Below are 22755 nucleotides of genomic sequence, written 5' to 3'. Positions count from 1 at the left end.
AAATGGACTGGGAAGAGAACGAGGACCTGAACTACGAGGCAATTACCGCAAGCTCGGAGCGAGTGGACGAATTTGAGGAAGGCCTTGCTGAAGCTTTGCAGTACTATGAACGCGTTATAGCTCTTGCATGTAGGCTAGATAGCACCGGGGCGCTGCCGACGGCTCAAGATGTTGAGCAGCTCGGAGATTACCCAAGCTTGCTACGATCCTTGCTATGCACTTCATGTACCGGAGAGTGGAGCTGGTACAGCGGCTGTGCGCACTATGTGCTCGTGCACCACCCCGAGTTTGTGACACGACTGCTGGAGGCATGGGCTTGGGTGTCGCGATGGCCCGCGCTTTGGCTTGACCGGCTCGCGGGCCCGAGCGCAGACACCTGTGACGAAATCATCTGGGTGGTAATTCACTCGCACGCTGTGGCGCTGCATGAGTTCCTGGGCACGGTCTGGCCCCCGGGGCACGTGGAGCCACCGGTCATGCCGCCTGCTGAGGTGCGGCAGGCGTGGGCCCTCGCCGTGCGCGCGGTCGTGGAGATGGACTCCCTGAGTTGCTTGGGTGGCGCCATGGCAGCGGCTCGGCGGCTGCTGCCGCCCATCCGCCAGCAGGCTCGGCACGGGCCCGCCGGCGCCGACGCTGACGGAAGCAGCTTGCAACTATGGGTGGCGCACACCTTGCTTTCTCTATGCCTCTACCTAGCGGAACCTCTCGCTGACGCGGATCATGTGCGAGAGGCCTTGGGTCAGGAAGGTCAGCAGGCGCTGTGGCGGCAATTTGCTGGCTGCGGGTTTCTGGAGCACGCGTGTGGGCTGCGGCTAGCGCTGGCCGAGGCGGAGACGCAGGCAGAGGCGGCGGCGGCGGAGCAGCAGCAGAGCGCCCCGGGCAGCAATGAGGCCAGGCCGCTCGAATCAGCTACTGTCAAATTTGGCCAGACAGACACACGGCTGCGGTGCTTCCTAACGGCGGCTAGCAATCAAGCGGCGCAGGCGGAGCGTGTCGGCCGCGGCCCGGGTCTTGGCGACGACTGGGCGTCTGCCGGCCTGCCGTTGAGCGTCTGCCGGGATGCGGTGGTGCTCTGGCACCTTGTGACGCCTCCGGGCGGCGGCGGCGGCGGCGGCGGCGGCGGCGGCGGCGGCGGCGGCAGCAGCGCTAGCAGCGGGCAGCCGCAGCCACAGCCACAGCAGCAGGCCGGAGAGACGCCACAGCAGCAGGCGCAGCAACAGGAGCGGGAGCAGCAGGAGCGGGCTGCGGCACGGGCGGTGGGGAAGGAGCGCGAGGCGGCGCGGACGTTGGCGACGGCGCTGCAGGCCTCACTCGCAAGTCCTGCGGTGCAACTGTACGTCGGCGTTCAGACGCTGACGGTGATGGGCGCGGCGCTTGGGATGCTTGCAGGGGTTCAGGCCGCGGACGAAGGTAGCGGCGGCAGCAGCAGCAGTGGCGCAGGCAGAGCCGGCGGCAGCAGCGGTGTGGGCGAGGAAGGACCAGCGAGCAGAGGTGGCAGCAATGGCTGCAAAGCGGAGGCTGCTGCAGGTCCGGCATATCTGCACGGCCTTCCGGCAGCGGTGGCGGCGCATGTGGCGGTGTCACAGCAACACAATGGGGAATCGAAAATGGTCAGGGCCCTTTACAGGCATGCAAACAGCCTAAACAGCATCCTCGATCTTGGCTACCGCGCCTGGAGGTTTCTGCTGCCAGCCGTGGGCAGCGGCAGCAAGAGCAGCGGCGGCCCAGGCGGCAGAGCCGGTAGCAGTGGCGGCCTGAGCAGCAGCGGCTTTAGCAGTGGCGGCGACCCAAGCAACAGGGGTGGCAGGAGCGCGGTGCACCCCGCGACGCCCTGTGCGGCGCAGCTTCACCACCACGTGATGACGCTGTGTGAGCTGGTGTTGGCGGTGGATGGCCGCATTCTACTCTTCGACAAACAGGAGCGGGAGGCGGAGGGGTTTGATGACACGGCACACACGCGCTGCACTTGGATCGAATCGCTTTCGGCCGCGATGGTGTTGCTGACTCGGTGCGTGGCGGCAATGCCGCCCACGGCCACGTCACGGCGCCTGCTGCCGACGTGGCGGCTGCTTGTGCGCTCGGGCTGGGCGCGCCACGACGTATACAAGACATTCGGCTGTAGCTATGACGTACTGCCGCGCGTTACGTATGGCAGCTTGCTTCTGCAGCATCTGCCCCACATCCCGCCGCCGCCGCCAGCACCAGCAGCCGCAGCCCAGCCGCTGCCACAGCCGCAGCCGCCGTACACGCTTCAGTGTGCGCTGGAGGCGGGCTGGGTTCCGCTGCTTGAGGCCGCGCTGCGGCACCAGGCGAGGAGCGAATGGGGGTCGGCCATAGAGCTGGTCAGGCTCGAAGACATGTGCGGCTCGGTCGACGTGGCCCTGCGCCGCTCCGGCGCCTTCCCCGCAATGCTGGCACACGGCGACCCGACGCAGCTGGCGGCGCTGATTGCGAGCATGGGCAAGGCCACGATGCGGGCGGGGCGTGTGGAGCCGCAGTGGTTGGGCGCGGTGTCTTCCAGTAGGCCGGGGATGCGGCCTTACCACGGCGACCCGCGGGCGGTGTGGCGGCTGCAGCTGCTGGCGTTGCTGGAGCAGCTGCTGCCGGTGGAATGCGGCTGGCGGGCGGCGGAGGTGGAGGCGCCAGGCACGGGTGCAGGGGCGGCCCAGCCAGCAGGGGCGGAGGCGCGTGCGGGACCGGGGTCGGCGGCGGCAGCAGCCGTAGCGGAGCCGCCCCCGCCGTTGCACCTGAACGCCGGCCTGAGCAGCAGCAGCGGCGACTCGGCAGCCAACGACTTTGGCGTGTTCGACCCCTCGCCGCCGCCGCCCAACCGCCGCATACTGGGTCTGTCCGCGGACCTGGGCCCGGGCCCCGACCTGCAACAGCTCCTCCGCATGATGGGCGGCGCCCCGCCGGCGCCCGCCTCGCCGCAGCAGGCGCAGCAGCAGGCGCTGGCGGTGCTGGCGGCGGCGGATTGGCTGCCGCGGCTGCTGGTGACGATGCCTGTGGTGCTGCCGGGTGCGGCGGGAGACGCGACCCTGAGCCTGCCGGCAGCCCCCCTTAGCTGGCTTGCGTGGCTACCGCACCGGGCGTACGTGGTGGTGCTGCGGTGGCTGCTGCTGCTGGGGCGGCAGTGCCTGGTCGCGCGGCGCCGGTGCATGCGGTTCGCAATGAGGGGACTGATGGGGCTGGATGCGGAGGCGGAGGCGGTGCTCTCCAACGAGTCAAGCTGGAATCAGTTATTGTGCGCCGTGGACGCACACGCGCAAGTGTTGGGCTTTGCCAAGTGCGCGATGGACGCCCAGCGCGCAGCAGGAGCAGCCGCCGTCGGGGCAGGGGCGGCATCAGCAGCAGCGGGCTTATCGGCGGCGCAGCGGCAGGAAGCGGCGGCGCGGGCAATGGCGGCGGACGCGCTGCCTCTGGCTCTAGATGTGATGGAGGTGCTGTTTGCAGTGGACCCCAAACGCTTCATGCAGCAGGCGCTGGAGAAGTTCCCTCCGGACAGCAGCAGCAGCAGCAGTAGAAGCACTGGGGGCGGCGGCGGCGGTCGCAAGGGCGGCAAGGCCGGCGGCAAGGCAGGCGGCACAGCCGCAACGACAGCGACCGAGGCGTTGCCGTTCAGCTCGGGCTTGGCAGCACTGCTGCGGCGCCACGGCCGGTCAGGGCTGGTGGAGGCAATGCGTGGGAAACATGCGGACCTACGGGCGGCAGCGGCGGCCAGGATGGGGCGCACAGAGCGGGAAGCAGCCGAACAGATCATCAAGGGCACCAGGCGTGAAGCAGAGCGTGAGGGCATGTTGACTGCAGCAGTGCTGACCATGCCGGCTGGCTGGGTTGAGCTGCCGCCGCCGGACGCTGTGCGGACCGGCGGCGCGGTGGGGCGGCAGCTGCCCCGCTGCGGCAACATGTGGTGTGAGGGGCTGGCCGGGGACAGCGAGCTAGGTGTGAAGGTCAAGAGCTGTGGGCGGTGTGGGGCAGTGTCGTACTGTTGTGCGGCGTGCCAGCGTGCCGATTGGGCGGCGGGGCACAAGCAGGGCTGTGTGCGCCAGTGAAAATTCAATGGAGCTGGCTAGCGCTGAAACCACGTGATGATCAAGGTCTCCAAGGTGGTTGTCTGAAGCTGAATTATGCATCTTGCATGGGAAGGTATGGAACATGTGATGAGGTAAACATTTTGGGGTTGGGCGGTGATCAGCCGATTGTACGGTACTGTATAAAGAAGTAAAGAGTGGATAGAGGGACGTGCATGTACGGATTTGCATGCTTTGCGAAAGCCGGCGTCGGTAACAGTTGCTTGCCAACTGCGGGCGTTACGGCGATGTGGAGGGCGTTGTGGCTTGCATGGGGCCCGGCCGTGGGGCCAGGACAAGTGATCGGAATGTACCGTAACCTGGGTTGCCGAGTTGCTAGCATTTGCAAACACAGGTGTTCTGTGTGACGCGTAGATGGTATCGAATGGTGGGGCGCGGCGCCTGGACTGCGGGGGGAGCCCGAGGGCCCCGCTAACCCCGAGACCAGTCGAACCTAAAAAGGCCGCCGATGCTGTAGATGGTAGGAGTGATAGTATTTGCCATCTTTCAATTTTGCACACGCTACCGAGGATGCTTGCTTTGCGGAATGCGAATGCGTGCGGACGTTGAGTGCATCTGTGCTTTCCCTGAATGCCGCACCGGGGCGGCTGCGTTGGTTTGCGATGGGGCAGTGTTAAGGCAGGTTGGTGAAGTCTCGTAGGGTGCAGTGATTCCTAGACCCCAGCAGATGGCAAACAACTTGCAACGGCAGTGCATGAGCGCGCGGCTGGGCAAACGCCGGAGGTACTGTACCGACGAGTTGCTGGCTGGCTGGAAGTTTGCTGACGCGTACTCCTCACGCTCCGGAGCGGCTGCATTGGTGTGTTGGCCTTACTTCCGAAACATGCCGACTTACATTGTTATGCGGTGCTACACCGTGCGTTAACCGCGCAGCCAAGATTGTGTGCCCTCACCCTGTTCACAACCAACGTTTCAGACCGTCAAAACCATTCTTTTAGCCCCTGACGGATGCGGAATCCTGAAGACGGGACAGCTGTCCATCCGCAGGGGCACGCCGCACTCCGATTCTTCGGGACTATACAGGACATGCAAGTGATACAGGACATGCAAGTGATACAGGACATGCAAGTGATACAGGACATGCAAGTGATGTACTGCTCATTCCGTCAGACGCAGCCGCCCGTGCAATCCGCAGCCCCTCGGTACTACACAGCGTTATGTGCGTCGTGCATCGCAGCAGCACGCATGACAAGGTAAAATGCACACGCCCCAAACGCCGTTATACATGGTACGGATTAAGAAGTTGCATTACGTCACGTCCGCGTTACTAGATGCTGTCGATGCCGTGCAGTACACGTGCGGTTGCAATCAGGCCGCCACCTGCCGACTGTCCGCGGCAGCCTGACGTCCCGTCAACAGGGAAGGGGCGTGGGGAAGGGGTGAAGGGGCCGGGCAGGGGAGGTGGTTGCCCGGCTATCCCCACCAGCACGGGCCAAAGCGAGCACTGTTTCCTTCATCCATCATCATTCGGTCGGCCGAATCCGCCTCAATCCAAACTTGCAAGGCCCTCGCTTTCATTAATGGCCCGCCGTCACGACGGCATCAGCACGCCAAGCAGACCTTCCCTCATGCGATTATACAAAGCTCTTCAAGCGTCGCAAACTCCTCACGCGAAGCCGTCGACACAACTGGACACAACCCGCACGGTACTACGCCCTTCTTTGCCCTTCGCCATTCCGAGACGTTTCGCGACCCAGACCTGTACACGCCGCAACGCCGCGACCCGACTCCAACACCACGTTATTACGAGCCGAGCCGCCCCTGCGTCCCAGCCCCTCAACAGCACCCAACACACTCGCGCGGCTGCCCGCCACAACCCAGTTGCCCAGCAATGCTTCCTTGCTTTTCAGCACCTGCTGCCGTGCGCCACAGGGCCGGGGCGCTCGCACCTGCGCTGCTCTCAGTGCGCAATCTTGCCGTTGCCTCCGGTGCGTGGGTGGCGGCCGCCGTGCGCACGGGCCTCCTGGAAGAAGTCAGCCAGGTACTGCGAAACGGCAGGGCGGAGGGGGGGGGCGGGCAGGGGGGTGCAGGGCAGGGGGACGGGGGAGGGGGTAAGTTGGATAGCCATGGCAGGGAGATGGCTGGGCGGGGTGGGTCGGTACTCGGCAGTGGGTGGGCTTGGGCGGCAGGTGGGCAACCACGTTGGCGCACAAGCACCGTGAACATGCAGACGGGTAAAAGCATCAGCACCAACACCAGCATTTACACCGGCATCAGCTGCACGAGTATGTAAGTAGGCAGGCGTAAAGACTGTGCAGCTGTGGCTTCAATGACAGCGAGTGCCCCTCGCTCCCTAGCACTCCCCAGCCCTCTCGTAAGCCCGTTAACACACACATACGGTACACACAAACGCACACGTGTTTCTTCCCTTCTGTCCTCAAACACACACATACACACACACATGCATCGCATACACTGTCTTTGCGCTTTGTTTTCCTTGTGCTCTTTAACACATGCACACACATTACACACGCACACACACACACACACACACACAATCACACACACGCGCACACGCACCTGCAGCGGGTCTGCCGGGCGCTCCTCGTTGAGTGCGCGCAGGGCCTCCCGCAGCACCGGCACCACCGTGGCGTCCATGTACTGCCGCACCGGCAGCGAGGAGGAGGAGGCGGAGGCGGAGGAGGAGGAGGCGGCAGTAGCAGCAGGGGCAGGAGCGGCGGCAGTAGCAGCGTGGGCAGTAGCGGCGGCAGTAGCGGCGGCAGGGGCAGTAGCAGGGGCAGGAGCGGCGGCGCGGGCCTGGAAGAAGGGGAGAGGAGAGCGAGGGAAGGGAAGGGAAAGGTAAAGGGGCGGGGGCAGGGAAGGGTCAGTCGAGTTGCGCTACAGGTGGGAAGGATAAGACCGCTCTGGGTGGGAGCGAGGAGGTATGGAGGTATGCCCGGCCCGGCATACCAAGTTAGGGGAGGGCGAGGACTGGAGTGAGTGGGTCTGGGTTAACGCTCAGCCGTCCGCCCTCAGCCGTTCGTTGCTCACCGAGGTTGAGGCGGCGCGGGGCGCGGCGGCGGCGGGCGGCGGCGCCGGCGCCGACGGCGGCGTGGGCAGCCGGGCCGCTGAGGGCGGCCGCAGGTCGGCGGGCTTGAAGGTGCCTGGCAGCAGCCGCTCAATGGTGAGCTTGAAGCGGTGGTAGGCGGCGTCCAGGTCGTCATTGACGATGCGGGCGTCGAAGAAGCCGGGCTCGTGGGAGCGCTCGATCTCGGCGGTGGAGTTCTTCAGGCGCAGCTGCACCTGCGGGGTGGGTGGAAATGAGGAGGAGGCGGAGGAGGAGGCGGAGGCGGAGGAGGAGGTTGGGTGGTTAGGGAGGAGGAGGAGTAGGGCACCGGGTGACAGGGCAGGTAGAGGGGGAAGGAGAACACACACACATACACACACACACATGTACACACGCATGCACACACAGGCGCTGCCGCCCCACCTTGTCCTCCGTCTCGGTGCCTCGGCCGCGCAGCCGCGCCTCCAGCTCTTGCATGGAGGGCGGGTCCACGAACACGTACACGGCCTTGGCGGCGGCGCGGGAGGCCTTGATCCGGCTGGCGCCCTGCGCAGGGTGGGTGGGGTATCGGGTGGGTAGGGTAGGGTGGGTGGGGTGGGGTGTGTAGGTTGGTGCGTAGTGTGTCTGTGTGTCTGTGTGTGTGTGTGTGTGTGTGTGTGTGTGTGTGTGTGTGTGTGTGTGTGTGTGTGTGTGTGTGTGTGTTGTGGCGAGAAGTTAAAGGAGAGAGGATGCGGTGAGGACGAGGCGAGGCGAGGCGAGGGAAAGGCTGATGAGCACGCTGGGCTGCATGCGGCTTGGCCCCTGCCCTGCACCCCACCACCCACCCATCCACCCACCCATCCACCCACCCACCTTCACCCACATGCACCAAACCCACCTGCACGTCGATGTCCAGCACCGCCACGCGGCCGCCGCGCCCCACCGCCGCCACCGCCGCCAGGCTGGTGCCGTACATGTTGCCGTGCACCGCTGCGTGCTCCAGGAACATTCCTGACTCCACCTCGCTCGTCATGGACGCCCTGTGTGGGTATTCGTGTGTGTGTTATAAAAAGAACAAAACGAAGCCCGCCCAGACGGCGTGTGTGCGTGTGTGTGTGTGTGTGTGTGTGTGTGCAGCGGGAGAATGCACGGAAACCCACATGCACAATAAGTCATTGGTTAGCGAAAGATCCGGGCATGCCTCCTTGTCCATGTTGCCCACTGGACGTGTACCATTGCATTCCCCACAGGCCACAGCCGAGCCCAACCCAACCCCTCGCCACATGTCCGAGCCTCACCACTACAACACGCCAACTCAAACCCTCCCCACCCCATTTTCCGTCCCCACCCCACCACCCCACCACCCCACCACCACCACCGCACCACCCACATGTCGGTGAAGTGGTAGTGCACTCCGTCCTGCTCGCCGGGGCGCGGCCCGCGAGTGGTGTGGCTGACGCTGAAGCCGAACTTGTCGCCGTGCTCCGCCATCAGCCGCCCGATCAGCGTGCCCTTGCCCACGCCGCTGGGGCCGCACACCACCAGCATGCCGCGGATGTTGGCCACCTGCGGGTTTGGGGGGGGGGGGTTGTAAGATCCGGGGGCGGTCACATTCATGACCAGTTAAGTAGGTAGACGGTAGAACATTCTTGGGGAAGAGCAATGGGCTGGGGTGCAGACAGGCAAAGCCGGTGCGGCGGCTTCGCTAGGACCGGTTGCGGTATCGAGAGCAAGTATGCCGCGTGCGGCTGCCAGTTGTCGGAATATGAGGACCCCAGGACTCCTCTCCCTGCAGCCATCCACTCCCCCCACCCACCTGGTCATCCATGCGCGCCTCAAACTCCGCGGCCTGGGCCTGGGCCTCGGCCTTGCCCGCCGCCGCCCGCTCGGCCTTGATCGCCGCCACCCGCTTGCGGTCCAGGTAGCCGCGACCCGCCGCCTGGATGCGCAGCGCCGCCGCCTGCTGCTCCGCACTGTAGGCCTCCGCCGCCGCCTCCTCCGCCGCCTCCTCCGCCGCCGCCAGCTGTGCCTCCGCCTCCGCCTGCAGCTCCGCCTCCGCTTCCGCCGCGGCCTCTGCCGCCGATGCGCCCTCCGCCATCTTCTCCGCCCGCAGCGCTGCCACCTTTTTGCGGTCTAGGTAGCCACGACCGGCGGCCTGGATACGCAAGATTGCGGCTTCCTGCTCCGCACTGTAGGCCTCCGCCCCCGCCTTCTTGGCAGCCTCCTCAGCGTCGGCCAGCGCCTCCGCCGCCACCTCGGCCTCCGCCTCCGCCTGCGCCTCCGCCGCTGGCGCGCCCTCCGCTTGCTTCTGGGCGCGAAGGGCCGCCACCTTCTTGCGGTCTAGGTACCCGCGACCCGCGGCCTGGATGCGAAGTATCGCCGCTTCCTGCTCCGCGCTATATGCTCCCTCGCCCGCCTCGGCAGCAGCGGCGGCCTCCTCCGCCTCCGCCTCCGCTTGCGCCTCCGCCGCCACCTCCGCCTCCGCCTCTGCCTGGGCCTCCGCCGCTGATGCACCCTCCGCCATCTTCTCTGCCCGCAACGCCGCCACCTTTTTGCGGTCCAGGTAGCCACGACCCGCCGCCTGGATACGCAAGATCGCCGCCTGCTGCTCCGCACTGTATCCTCCCTCGCCCTCGCCCTCGCCCTCGCCGGCCTGCTCGCCCTGCTCTGCAGCCGCCTGCTCCTCCCCCTCCTGCTCGCCCTGCTGCTCCCTCTCCCCCTCCTTCTCCTCCTCCCCCTGCTCCTGCTGCTGCTCCGCCTCCTCCTCCTGCTGCTCCCCCTCCTCCTGTTGCTCCTGCAGCTCCAGCGGCGGCCCGAACATGTCCATGAATGTGGCCACCTGCGCAAAGATCTCCTCCGGCTCGCCAGTGGCCTCGATCTCAGCCACGTTGGCGCCCTGAGGACACACAAGAGGGGCGTGCGCGTGCGGGCGCGTGTGACTGTGTAGCACGCTTTGCTGTCGCGGGTGTGATGTGAGCGATGTACGCCTTTTTACTGCACAAGGCGCGGCGGCAATGGGTGGCGCTGCCGCTGGCGCATCCTCCACACCACCCCCCCCCCACCCCCACCACCACCACCACCACCACCAGCATCGCCGCGACAGGGAGAGCGCCGCCCTCTCACCTGCTCGCGCAGGAACTCGATGACGGGCTGGCTCTCCTCCTGGAACACCTGCATGCGGGTGCGGATGGTGTCCTCGTTGTCGTCCGCCCGCCCCGACGTGGCGCCGCGCGCCAGCAGCCGCTCCACAGCCACGTCCTCGGGCACACTGAACACCAGCACGCCGTCACACGGCTTGATGCGGCCCTCGAACTCCTGCGGCGTGACAGCAAAACATCAACAGCGGTTTGACGTTACAATGACGCCGCCCTTGCGTGCCAATTCCCGCCGCCCCTCCTGATCCAGCTCCCTCTCCCTGTCCCTGTCCCTCCCTTTCAAACCTCTTACCTCTCCCTCTCCCTCTCCCTCTCCCTCTCCCTCTCCCCCTCCCCCTCCCCCTCCCCCCTCCCCTCTCCCCTCTCCCCTCTCCCCACCCCCCTCCCCGAAACCCCTCCCCCCCAACCCCCTCCCCCCCAACCCCCTCCCCCCCCCAAAACCCCCACACTCCCCCTCCCCTAACCTGCCCCTACCCACCTGCAGCTGCTCCAGCTTGCGCGGGAAGCCGTCCACCAGGAAGCGGCGCCGCGGCGGCGGCGTGGCCCGCATGGCCGCCAGCAGCAGGTCCAGCACCAAGCCCGTGGGCACCATCTGGCCGGCGGACATCAGCGCCTGGGCCTGCGGAGGACGGTTGTTCGGGGTTGCATGCATGCGTAATAAGGACGAGGTGATGTTGACAGGTCGTTGCAGCAGGTCAGTCTTGGGGTTGGGGTTGGGCCGGGTAGCGGCGGGAGAGGAGGGCTGGCAACCGTCTGGTGTGTGAGCTGCGAAAGACAGATTGGCTGGGCAGTCCGAGAACCGGGCAGGCATGAGCCGCCGGTTGCTCAATGCGGCTGCCGCACTGCAACGGCCCGCTCCCCAGCGGCGCAGGCCTTGCCCTCCCTCCCTGCATCCCCCCCAGCACTTCATACTTTTGATTCCAACACTCCCTTCACCACGTGAACGGCTAACCCCCGCCCCGCCACACCCACCCACCCACCCACCCACCCACCCACCCACCCACCCACCCACCCACCCACCCACCCACCCACCCACACACACACATTCCCCACGCCGCCCACCTGCTGCCCGATGGCGCTGCCCCTCTTGAGCTCCGCCCGCAGCAGGTCCCCCGTGGACACGTGCACCCAGCCGTGGCGCGCCTTGATCAGGTCGCACTGCGTGCCCTTGCCCGCGCCCGGCGCCCCCAGCACAAACACCACCAGCGCCTCCTCCAGGTCAGCAGCCGCGGCGCCCTTGACAGGCGCGGCAGGGGCGGGCGCGGCCTCGGCCTCGGCAGCGGCAGCGGGGTCCGAGTCGGCGTCGGCGGCAGCGTCCGCGTCCGCGTCCGCGGCAGCGGCGCCCGCGTCCGCGTCAGCATCGGCGGCCTCGGCAGCGGCAGCGGCTTCGCCGTCCTCCTCGGCCGCCGGCGGCTGCTCCGCCTCCGCTTCCGCCTCCGGCTCGGCGCCAGCATCGGCCGGCGGGGCTGGGGCGTCCCCGGCCGCAGCCTCCTTCTCCGCGGCTGCAGTAGGATGGTCACGGGGCAGCGGTGTTAGACGCTGCCGCTCCCCAACAACCGAATAGGCAGAGGTGTTAGACGCCCGCCTACCACCGTATCGCCCTTCCTGTTGCAGTAAGTTGCCCATCACCAGCTATTAGGTTACCCGCCCAACTCGTCTCCTTCCTCCTCGAAGCCCCTCCGCACCCCCTGCCTCCTCACTCACCCCCGACCCCTCTTCCCGCCCGCGCTCCTCACCCGCCGCCTCCATGGCGTCCATGAACGGCTCCACCGCCGCAAACACCTCCTCCGACTCCGAGCTGGCGTCAACCTGGGGGCGCGTGGTGTTGGTGGTGAGGGTGGTGTTGGTGGCGGTGGCGGTGACGGGCGGCGTGTTGGGGTTGCAGGTACAGCAGTGGCCGCAGGGCGTCAGACAGACAGCAGGGCAGTGGGCTGCCTGTGAGGCGCTGGCGACGGGGTGTACCTGCCAGCATCCTACCCAGGCCGCCACTGGTGCGCGCAGCTGCGCCATCCCATACCGTCAGCCGCCACACCGCGCCCGACCCCTGACCCCCCGCCCGCAGCTGCCACCGCCCCACCTCGTGCACGTTGACGCCGCTGTCCCGGAGGTAATCGATGACGGGCTGGCTCTCCTCCTGGAACACCTGCATGCGGGTGCGGATGGTGTCCTCGTTGTCGTCCGCCCGCCCCGACGTGGCGCCGCGCGCCAGCAGCCGCTCCACCGCCACGTCCTCGGGCACACTGAACACCAGCACGCCGTCACACGGCTTGATCTGCGCACAAGGCATGTCGCTTTTAGCGTCGTCACGACCGTGTACTGAGGAAGGGAGCGGCGGTGACACTCCAGGGTAACGGACAACCTCAGGCCCTCCCGCGATCCGCGCTCCTGGCGTGCCGCGTGGGCCCGGCCCCGGACCTGTTGCACGCTCGTCTTCATTGCCAACTGTGCTCTACTGGCTCTGGTGTCTTCATGCATCACGCCCACTACTCTCCTCTGTGCCCACTAGCGTAGGACCGCCTGCCTATCACGAATGTTAATCCAATCAGCTCCGTGGCAGCAAGCCGTACCTGGCTGTCAAAGTCCCTCAGCTGGTCCAGCGTCCGCGGGAAGCCGTCCACCAGGAAGCGCGTGGCCCCGCTGTCCGACATCGCGTTGAACAGTATGCCTATTGGAAGCATCAAGGTAGAAAGGGAAAGAGGCAGCCGGAGAGAAAGAGTTCACGGTTTAGGCACGCGGTTTAGGGCTGAATCACAAAGAGGCAGCCGAGGCCCTGTGTGCACCCCACCCTTCCACACACACACTGCACGTACCAAGGAGCAGCTCGCTTGGGACCATCTGACCCTCCGCCATATACTGCTGCGCCTGCTCGCCCTGCAGCCATTCAGGACAACGAGGGAGTCTCAGGGGGCGTCGCAATGCAGTCGAACGAGGCCAAGCGACAATGGCGAGCGCTGTAGTGAGCGGCGCCGAGTAACTGTCACGCGCTTAAGCTGGCCCGCCACGCGTACAGTGAATTGATGAACCAGGATCAAACAACCAGCAATAAATCCTTGCAGGGCCGCGTGCACCAGTGCTTACCAGCTCGCTGCCGGCCTTAACCTCAGCCCGCAGCAAGTCCCCAGTTGATAGATGCTGCCATCCAGGATACTTTGCCAATATATTCGAGCATTGCGTCCCCTTTCCTGCCTACTCGTTCAGGCCGGGTGAATGAAAAAGAATTGGAAGCATTGGCGAGCGTCAGCAAAATGCTTAGAGGTGAGCACCAGACCTGATTGCTGCAAATCCTTCGTGCATAACTCACTCCTGGGGCGCCCAGGACAAAGACGACTGTGGCCTTCTCCATGGCGCAACGACTCCTTATATAGCAAGGTCTTGATTAACGAACGATATGTAAGGCAATGTACCTACTGCATTATGGTGACGTGCTATAGGCGGTGTCTGAGGGAAGGTCGCAACCCACCCAGAGGTCGTTTCGTCTGAATGGCACACGCGCCCATCCCGCCCTCCAAAAATTTCGCGCCCCCGGCCCTTCACAGGAGTCCCCGCACATATATTCTTCGATCCACCCCTATCTGCGTACTGAATTCGTTAGCACAAAGGAAGTATATAGGATCCCACAACGACTAGCGCCCGGACCGATGTCTTGTATCGCAGCGCTCCCCTCAGCGCTGGGGCCATTATCGAGAATTGCAAGTGCCATCTTCACCTTTGCGTTTCCGTTCGAGTATTCGGCACACGTTGCCAGAAACTTAGGGAAAAGCGCGAAACGAGGGCGGTTGCCTTGCCAAGTCCTTTATTTTCCCTTCAGCGGAGGCAAGCGCCACACCGTGTTCCAGGTGTTTGCCTGGGTAAGAGCGGCCACGGCCGGAGCACTTGGCCTGGAGTCGGAATCTCGCTGCCCATCATGGAGCTGACGCAGCTGCACACCCGCGAAGCTGGCCTTGGCGATGCTGGCTTGCCGCGAGCCTGAAAGCCACTGGCATCAACCCATGGAAAAGAGCCGAAATTCGCGCTGTTGGAGCATTCTGCGACCATGTTCCACTGATCGCCGCGACTGCCCCCCTTCCTGTCGAACCAGGCGCTGTGGATCCTGTCCGCTGCCATCTCGCTGCACACCTGGCATTCAGTCCTCACCGGCGAAGGAGCTAGCGGCGGCCCTATCGGCTCGCGCCGACTGCTGGGGCTGCACCTGGATGCGGCGTCGGGAGCTGCTGCGGTGTCAGGGCTGTGGTCGCAGCTGTTTCTCATCAAGGCGCTCCTGGTCTTCGATGCCAGCGCCGGACGCAAACGGCGCAGTCAAGGCAGCACTCGTGATGTGCCAGGGGAGAAGTATGGAGAATGCAACGGCGCTGTCGTCAACGGGAACTTCAGCGCGCTGAAGGGGCGGCGGGGCCAACACACGGCTGCCGCCGCCTCCACCGGTACAGTCGCCGCGGATGGCAGCGGCGGCCGCTCCGCAGCTGGAGGAGGCGGTGGCGGCGTGCTGCATGCCGAGCAGCTGCTTTTAGAGAGCTCCCTGGCGCCCTCCGAGCATCAACAGGTGTGTGGCTCGCCGCTTCCTCCCTGCTTGCACCGGCCTCGCCTGCTGCCCTCGCTCATCCAGACCCTGCCTCCTTCATTCCATGCACGCCGCGCTCCACGCTCCCGTGCGCAAATTGCGACCCATCCCGCCTCCCGTGCCCAGCTCTCTGCCCTCTAGTTTTGGCTGGTATCTACAACCCTCCCCTGATCCCCCCATCCCCATTTCCTTACGGGATTGGTTCAATGTTAACCCCCATCCCCTCACAGCTTCTGGCCCCCCGCGCTGCGGCTCACGTGGTGTGCTGGCTGGGCGGCGGCGCCATGTCGGTCACGGGCTGCCTGCTGCTGCTGGCGCTGGAGCACATGCCCGACACGCAGTCCAGGTGTGGCGGCGCCGGGCAGTGGGCACTGGGTGGGCGGAGGCATTGGGGGGCAAGGGGGGGGAGGCAATCGGGGGCCCGAGAGCTTGGTGGCCATCGGGAACTCGCGGGCTCGTGACGCATAGGCGCACGGGCGCGGGCAGCCTATGTTTGAATGGACGCGCCCTTCAGTCGACTGTGTGATGTGGGTCGGCTCGCCAACCAGCTCCGCCGCGCCACACCACGCCGCGCCCACTGCCACGCCACGCCGTGCAGGGTGCTGTACTGCTGCCTGGCGCTGTCGTGTGTGTTCATCGGCGCCAGCAGCACCCACGGCCTGGGTGGCTACCTGCGCCACGTGGCCGCGGGGGCGGCGCGCACAGCCGGCGCCGCCATACGCCGCAGCAGCAGCGGCAGCACCAGCGCCGGCGGCTGCCGCCCGCCTGCCGGCAGCGAGGAGGCGGAGATGGAGGCGGAGGGCGGCGGCGTGAGCAGCAGCAGCAGCAGTGGGGACCGCGGCTGGCGCTTCTTCCAGCCGTTCCAGGGCGGGTCGGTGTTCGTGGCGACGCAGGTGCGGCGGGCAACACGCGTGTACAACAACTGCAGTAATGTGGCACAACGGCTTGGACGGCAGTGGTGGCCCATAGCCATAGCGCACGCACGAGCGGCTTGGCGACTGGATCGGCAGCACACCTGCGCACCCCACCACAGTACTGCTGGCTGCGCACTGCCTACCCGGTGCAGCTCCCTGCTGGAGGGCACACATGCACACACACAGTCTGCGTTTCCCCTATCTCGTGTCTTCTAACGCACCACCACACACGCAAACAACCGCTGAGTCTCTCTTATTTTCCTCTTGTCCTCTTGCCATTTCTGAACACGGCGCACAGGCCATCGGCTGGACGCTGTTCTCGGCCAGTGTGGTGTGCGTGCTGCTGCTGGCCAAGCAGCTGGTGGCGGGCGTGGGCTACTGCCTGCGCTGCTGGGCGCTGGCGGCGGGGGCGCTCATCATGGCCACGCAGCTGGTGGGTGGGGGCTGTGTGTGGGTGTGTGGAGCGTGTGGAGTGTGTGGTGGTGGGGGGGGTGAAGCGCGGGGGTGGGGTAGGGTGGGGTGGGGTGGGGTGGGGTGGGGTGGGGTGGGGTGGGATGGGGCTTGGGTTGGAGCTGTTGCATCGGGGCTACTCGCGCTGCTGTGTCGTGGCGAGCTGGGGAATGAACGACTGCTCATGCCTGGGTGCCTGGGTGCCGTTGTGTACGCTGCTGCCGTAGCCATTGTCATTGCCACTACCGCCACCGCCACCGCCACCGCCGCCACTTGCACCGCCGCCGCTGCCGCTGCAGGTGCTGGGCCTGTCCATCCTGACCTATCAGCAGCGCGGCGCCGCCCGCCGCCTGCTGCTGCGCCCGGCGCTGAGGAACCCGCGCGCAGAGCTGGAGCGGGCCGCAGGTGAGCGGGCAGGGTGGGGTGGGGCGCGGGCGGCCTGCAATGTCGTGCGGGCGTCATGCGTATGCGAGCTCGCAGGCCGGTGCTGCCTCGGCGCTGCAGCAACTTGTCAGCACCTTGGGTTGGTTGCATCAACATCGAGCACCAGCATACCTTGGCACGCCGGCCGGCCCAACCCCTCCAACGCTCCAATGCCGCCGCAACTGCCACTCTTGCCGTCTAAACCGCCATGAAGCATCCGCTGGTTGTCAACCCCACCCCAGCCCACACCCCACCTGCTGACCCTGCCTCCCTCCCGCCCGCCCCTTCTCTTCTCTCCTGCCCCCTGCCCCCTGCCCCCTACTCTCCTGCCCCCTGCCCCCTACTCTCCTGCCCCCTGCCCCCCCCCGCCAGGCCTGGTGATGCCGGTGGTGCTCATGTACCTGCCGCTGCACATCGCGCTGGCGGCCGTGGCCGCAACCTGCGTGCTGCTGCCGCCCGGCGCCGCCGCCGCCGCCGTGGCCGGCGTGCTGCTGCCCTACTTCGCCCTCACCCTGCCCGGCCACCCCGCACACACCGGTACGCGGCAGGGCATGTGCAGCGCGCCGTGCTGTACGCCCGCACACGCCGCACCACCGCTTGTTTAACCCTCCCTGCAACAGCACACTGCATGACCACGCATTGCCAGCCCCGTTTCCCCCAGTTCGCCGTTCCATTCACCCCCGTCCCTGCCGTTGTCCTCCCGTCCCTCCCCTCCCCACTCCCACTCCCGCTACCCCTTAATTTATCATGATTGTAACCCCTCCCCTCCTCCTCCCTCCCCGCCACCTCCTCGCCTCCCTGCTCCAGGCTGCCGGCGCTGGCCGTGGCTGTGCGCCTGGTTCAGCCGCAACGTGGAGTCCAGCCTGGCGTGGTGGGCGGGGCGGCTGGAGGTGGTGCGCGACTTCGACGGCACCGCAGACCAGGCGGCGGAGCAGGCGCTGGCGGAGCAGAGGCAGAGGCAGAGGAGGAGGAGGAGGAGGGGGCAGCGGGTGAAGGAGAAGGAGCTGGCGGGGGAGGAGGCGGCGGCCAGCGATCTGAAAGAGGAGAGAGGAGAGGACGAGAGAGGAGAGGCAGGGGCACAGGGGCAGAGTGAGGCGCGCGAGGAAGAGGCGGGCAGCAAAGCCACAGGCGGCGAGCAACAGCGGGAACCGGAGGAGAAGCAGCCGGAGGAGGAGGAGGCGGAGGAGCAGGAGGAGGAGCCGCAGGAGGCCCGGCGCTATGTGCTGGGCTTCCACCCGCACGGGCTGTACCCCACCGGCGCGGGCTTCGTGCCGCTCATGCCCTCCGTGCAGGCGGCCTTCCCGGGCAGGTGCGGCGGGCGAGAGGCGGGCGCGGGGGTGCGGGGGTGTGCGGGGGTGCGGGGCGGTTGGCCCGAGCCCGAAGGACTAGGTCCCAACAGTCAAGGAGTTGAGGAGCGAGGGATGGATGGGCTGGGTGCGGGCAAGGCAGTTCGGCTGTGGCCGGGGCACTGCGGAGCAGGCGCTTGGCGTCGTGGCGTTGCCTGACAAGCCCGGGCCTTGCCTCGCCTGCCCACCGATCTGCATTCGCCCCCACCGACCTGCATCCGCCCTGGCTGCTCCGCACCCCTGCACCCGCCCCCCCCCCGGCCCGCTTGATGTTCCGCAAGATGGTCTACCGACTACCACTTCATTAACTAGCCATGAATTGAACCCCCCCCCCTCCCCCGGCCCCGCAGGTCCATCCTCACGCTCACCGCCAACATCGTGCACTACGCGCCCGGCCTGAGGGACATCGCGGGCTGGGCGGGATTCCGACAGGTGAGGCACGGCGGCGGCGGAGGGCGGCGGGGAGGGAGGGCGGTGGCGGCGGGTGGGGCAGGGCAAGGCAAGGGGCAGGCCACAAGTAGGCCACGAAAGGGTGACAGCTGATTGTTCCGGGCGGGATGGTATGAAGAGATACGCGTCCAGCGCTTGCTAAACTATCGAGTCTACCAACGCCCACACCACACCACATCCCATGTCCACGCTTCCCCTCCCGTCCTCCTCCTTCCTCCCTCAAGTATTACCGCTTGCAAATAACGCCTCTGCGTGTGCTCAGCTAGTTTAACTTGTTTCGGTTTAGTTTGGGCTGGTATCTACAACCCCCACCCGCCCGCTGCTGCCCGCAGGTGACCCGCGCCACCTTCCGGCGCGCGCTGCACGAGGCCGGCGCCGTGCTGCTGTGCCCCGGCGGCCAGGCCGAGCTGGTGTACGCCGACAGAGCCTTCCCGCGACAACAGCAATACCACAAGCACCACCAGCAGGAGCAGCAGCAGCAGGTGCAGCAGCAGCAGGTGCAGCAGCAGATGCAGCAGCTGCTCACCACCGCGGCCGGCGGCCCCGCGGCGGGCCCGCTGCTGCGCCTGCTGCGCAGCCTGTGGGCAATGCTGGGGGGCCGGCGTGGGGCCGGTGCGGGGCCGGCGGCGCCGCTGCCGGCACCGCCGTGCACGGTCACGTGCACCACGCCCTCCGGTTCGGTCACTCGAGTGGTGTCCGCGTACCCGCCCGCGCCCACGGCCGCACCTGCGACTGCGCCGGCAGTGGCCGCGAGTGCGGCGCCAGCAACCGCCACAGCAACCGCCGCAGCAACCGCCGCAGCAACCGCCACAGCAACCGCCGCGGCAACCGCCGCGGCCACGGCCGCCATGGTGCCGAGCAAGGTCATGGGTGGGGCAGAGGCCGGCGTCCGCGGTAGCGCCAGCGGCGGCGGCGGTGCCGGCGACGTGGCTGCGGCGCGGCCACACAGCAGCGAGGGCCAGGCCGGTACTGCAGGCGGCGGTGGCGGCGGCGGCGGCGGCGGCGGCGGCGGCGGCCCGGGTGGCGAGGACGGCGTTGTGGCTGCGGGCAGTGTGACCGCCATTGTGGCCTCCTCCGCCTCGACCGAGTCCCTGTCCTCCTTATCCCATCAGGACGGCCAGAAGGGCGACCGCCAGCCGCATCATCAGCAGCAGCAACAACAGCAGCAGGCGCCGCCGGCTTGTCCGCCGCCCTCGCGCTCGCCCGGCTCCTCCCGGCCACACCAGCTGGTCATCTACGCCGGCCACCAGGTGGGATGATGGGGGCGCCTGCGTGTGTGCCTGACTGTTCAGCATTGGCTCTCAGCGGCCTGCCCGCTCAGCGCCTGTGACGGTTTAAGTGTGAGACTCGAACAGATCCGGCCGTTTCGGGTTCGGCGCAGGGTTACTGACACGCCACGCCTGAACCCGTGCATGTGCTCGTTGGACTCCCACCCCGCCTTGCGGTCCACCCCACCAACGGTTCGCTCCTTACGCCTCTCATTTTCTGCCCGCTGCCTGTCGCCTGCCCCCGATGCCGCCTGCCCCCAATGCCGCCTGCCCCTCCCCTCCCCCGCCAGGGCTTTGTGCGTCTGGCGCTGGAGGAGGGAGCCTGGCTGGTGCCGGTGCTGGCCATTGGCGAGACGCTGCAGGTGCGGCGGTGGTCGGAAAGGGTCTGGTTGCTCCAGCACACCCGCGCGCCCGCTGTCCCGTTCTCCCCGCCCTCCCTTCGCCCGGCCAACTCTGCAACCTCGCCGCCCTTGCTCTTGCAGTTGGCAAACCTCATCTCCGCGCCCGAGCTGCAGCGGGCCACCTACAAGCGCCTGGGCTTCCCCGTGCCATTCATCCTGGCTGGCAGGTGGGGGCGGAAGAAGTTTGTAATAGGGACAGGGGCATGGGGGCAAGTTGCTTGTGCCCGTTCGTGTGTCCGAGTAAGGAGTCCCCAGTGACATGCCAGTGACTTAGCCAGCCCCATCCATTTTTCCAGTTCCGGCAGCAACACCGACACATATTATTAACATCATATCGACACCGTCCTCCCTCCCTCCGCTCGTGCAGGTGGGGCGTGACCACGCTGCCGCTGCGCAACCCGCTGGTGTACGTGCTGGGCAAACCCCTGGCACCGCCCCCCGGCTGGGCCGCGGAGCGCCGCTGGCAGCTGGCAGCGGCGGGGCAGCAGCCGCAGCAGCCGCAACACCAGCAGCGGCAACAGCAGCAACAACAGCAGCAGCAGAAGGCAACGCATTGTGTGGAAGGCAAGCACGGGGGGAAGAGGGGCGAGGGCGCCGCCGAGAAGACGGCTGGCTTGCGGCGGAGGCAAGGTGGAGGCGGCGCCGGCGGTGGAGGCGGCCAGCGGGGGGCGGCGCCGCCCGCGTCGTCATCTTCAGCCGCCTGCGGGACGGTGGTGGTGCCGCAGGTGCGTACTGCCGTAGGGCACGGCCCATGCCTGCAGCCGCTCGCGCTCCGCACCCATGCACTCCGCACCCATGCGCTCCGCACCCATGCGCTCCGCACCCATGCGCTCCGCACCCATGCGCCCCGCACCCATGCACTCCGCGCTTCCTCGCTTGCCTTGCACGCGTAAAGCAGCCAAACCGACCCACATTCCAAGCCCGCCGCCCCTGCCTTCGGGTCCCGCGGGACCCGCACGCGGCCTCCGACCTGCCCTCTCCACCTCTGCCCTCCCCTCCTGCCCTCTATTGCATCTCCTGCCCATCCCACCTCCCATCTCCCTCGCCCGCATCCCTGCCCCCCCCCCCCCCCTTGCGCTGCGCTAATGGCTTGGTATGGTTTAGTTTTGGGCTGGTATTTACAACTTCCCCTAACAACACGTCTGCCATACTACTGTTCCTGGTTACGCCTTTACTTCTTGAATGATTAGGAATTTAACCACCTCCCCCTGGTCCGCAGGCGCTTGTGGACGCCTACCACGCCGCCTTCTACGCGGCCGTGGCGGACCTGTGGGCGGCACACCGCCACCGCCACCCCGTGCTGGCGGGGGCGGAGCTGGTGTTCGAGTGGGGGCGGCACGGCCCGCCGCAGGGCTGGGGGGAGGGCAAGTGAGGGCGTGTGAGGGCAACTGAGGGCATGTGAGGGCGTGTGAGGTGCAATGAGCGAGGGCGAGGGAAGGGTGAGGAAAGGCATGCGCGGGCAGGGTACGGCACGGGCAGGGAAGAGAGGAAGCAGGATTGGAGGGCAGCAGCCGAGCATGTGGAGGACGCAAGAGTCGACAGCAGGAGGCCGGGAGGGGAGGGGGAGCACAACTGCGCAGGCGGATGGTGATATGCGAGCGGAAGCGAGGAGGGGGCAGCACTGGGTAGATGAGTGGCTAGCCAACCATGGGGTGATGAATACCGGATAGATTGTGCAGGCACAGATGATAAAGCGGGACTTGTGTGACGGAGCGAATGCGGAAAAGCGGAGGAGGGCTTGAGCATCAGGAGTGTTGATTGGAACAATGGAACTGGCAGGCGCGCATGGTATGGGCAAATACGACCGAAAGGCAGTGAATGTGCAGCAGAGACAGGCGAGGCTGGCAGAGGTGTGATTGCAGCGCTGCACGAGTGGAGGAAATGAGGCGTGCCTCATAAAGGTGGTGCTACAGGAGCTACAGGCTAAAGCAGCAGGGGTGTGAACCTGTCAAGCTTGTGCCAACCGTAGAGTTACGCAAATGAGAGGAGCTCGGGAGCCTCTGAACGCATTAGGTTGCGCGGCGAGCCGCCGGCCGAAGACACGGCGGCGGCATTGTGTGCGGCAGTGCAGTTGTCTGGATGGCCAGAGAATGTAATGTATTGCATCAGCGGCTCGACGTTCATGCTGGAACGCGTCCTCGCCGGCGGCACCTTACCTACCCCCCACCGTGTCAGATTCACCGTCCGACAGTACTACCATCCGGGGGGTCATGGGGGCGGATAGGGGGGTCCCCGTGGCCAAACTGGTCTCCCCTGAGTCCCCCACGCTCTCAGCCCCTCCGTGCATGTAGTAATGACTTGCTGGTCAAGTGGGAGGGCGGTCCGCGCTCGCGTGAGGTCGAAATGGGCGGGTTTTGGCCCGCCAGCCATGCGCCCGATGGGCGCGTGTCGGTCCGATTGGGCCAAAGTGTGCTGGAGAGAGCAGTAACTCGCTCAATATGTTATTTAGATACCCAATATTGCATTGGAATGTAACCCGGGGCAAAATGTGAGGCTCTGCCGACCGGCAATGCCGCGACCGAGGTCCCTCGAGGAGCCATTTTTCCAAACCGTGATTGATGCCGTGTCTACTTTCAGCTATAAGAATGGGAATTCAAGGCTTTGCGGGGGCTAAAAGTAGCTCTTCGTGCACATTGTCGGGGCATGTCGCTGCATTTCGCGAGCTCGGCGAGCGGGCAGGCCGCGCCAGGGCTTAAAACAACAAGTCATAACA

General features: G+C 66.4%; 3 protein-coding genes across 3 annotated transcripts; 2 read left to right on the top strand and 1 right to left on the bottom strand.

The window, feature by feature from the left end:
• The first annotated feature begins 2 nt into the window (after window positions 1-2).
• Window positions 3-4908, top strand: CHLRE_08g377400v5 (uncharacterized protein). Its single transcript, XM_043065199.1, has one exon. It carries the CDS (start codon window positions 477-479, stop codon window positions 4050-4052), a length of 3576 nt encoding a protein of 1191 aa, XP_042922200.1. The 5' UTR covers window positions 3-476; the 3' UTR covers window positions 4053-4908.
• A 2-nt stretch (window positions 4909-4910) lies between these two features.
• CHLRE_08g377350v5 (uncharacterized protein) lies at window positions 4911-13652 on the bottom strand. Its single transcript, XM_043065198.1, has 16 exons — window positions 13534-13652; window positions 13311-13418; window positions 13043-13103; window positions 12800-12897; window positions 12310-12504; window positions 11969-12041; window positions 11295-11734; window positions 10711-10851; window positions 10201-10392; window positions 8894-9973; window positions 8468-8643; window positions 7976-8117; window positions 7522-7644; window positions 7083-7334; window positions 6612-6848; window positions 4911-6075 (listed from the first exon to the last, which is right to left on the bottom strand). The coding sequence occupies exons 3-16, from the start codon at window positions 13080-13082 to the stop codon at window positions 5992-5994; spliced, it is 3273 nt and encodes a 1090-aa protein (XP_042922199.1). The 5' UTR covers window positions 13083-13103; window positions 13311-13418; window positions 13534-13652; the 3' UTR covers window positions 4911-5991.
• Window positions 13653-13822: 170 nt separating this feature from the next.
• On the top strand, window positions 13823-22150 carry CHLRE_08g377300v5 (uncharacterized protein). Its single transcript, XM_043065197.1, has 14 exons — window positions 13823-14080; window positions 14311-14772; window positions 15021-15136; window positions 15389-15683; window positions 16003-16137; window positions 16454-16559; window positions 16950-17114; window positions 17385-17886; window positions 18274-18355; window positions 18706-19623; window positions 19932-20003; window positions 20124-20209; window positions 20410-20767; window positions 21262-22150. Exons 1-14 carry the CDS (start codon window positions 13871-13873, stop codon window positions 21412-21414), a joined length of 3660 nt encoding a protein of 1219 aa, XP_042922198.1. The 5' UTR covers window positions 13823-13870; the 3' UTR covers window positions 21415-22150.
• The last annotated feature ends 605 nt before the right edge of the window (window positions 22151-22755 follow it).

This window comes from Chlamydomonas reinhardtii, chromosome 8, assembly GCF_000002595.2.
Source record: "Chlamydomonas reinhardtii strain CC-503 cw92 mt+ chromosome 8, whole genome shotgun sequence".
Classification (NCBI taxonomy): Eukaryota; Viridiplantae; Chlorophyta; class Chlorophyceae; order Chlamydomonadales; family Chlamydomonadaceae; genus Chlamydomonas; species Chlamydomonas reinhardtii.
This window is presented reverse-complemented; position numbering and strand designations above follow the sequence as displayed.

What these genes read in the sequence shown, in the direction of transcription:
- CHLRE_08g377400v5 (XM_043065199.1), top strand. Translation starts at nt 477, where the DNA reads ATGCCGCCTGCTGAGGTGCGGCAGGCGTGGGCCCTCGCCGTGCGCGCG.
- CHLRE_08g377350v5 (XM_043065198.1), bottom strand. Translation starts at nt 13,082, where the DNA reads ATGGCGGAGGGTCAGATGGTCCCAAGCGAGCTGCTCCTTG. An exon ending in CCCAAGCGAGCTGCTCCTTG is followed by an intron (nt 12,898 to 13,042) that starts GTACGTGCAGTG and finishes TGCTTCCAATAG; the next exon opens with GCATACTGTTCAACGCGATG. An exon ending in GCAGCGCCATCGGGCAGCAG is followed by an intron (nt 10,852 to 11,294) that starts GTGGGCGGCGTG and finishes CGTCCTCCGCAG; the next exon opens with GCCCAGGCGCTGATGTCCGC.
- CHLRE_08g377300v5 (XM_043065197.1), top strand. Translation starts at nt 13,871, where the DNA reads ATGTCTTGTATCGCAGCGCTCCCCTCAGCGCTGGGGCCATTATCGAGA. An exon ending in AGAGCTGGAGCGGGCCGCAG is followed by an intron (nt 16,560 to 16,949) that starts GTGAGCGGGCAG and finishes CCCCCCCGCCAG; the next exon opens with GCCTGGTGATGCCGGTGGTG. An exon ending in CCATTCATCCTGGCTGGCAG is followed by an intron (nt 20,210 to 20,409) that starts GTGGGGGCGGAA and finishes CCGCTCGTGCAG; the next exon opens with GTGGGGCGTGACCACGCTGC.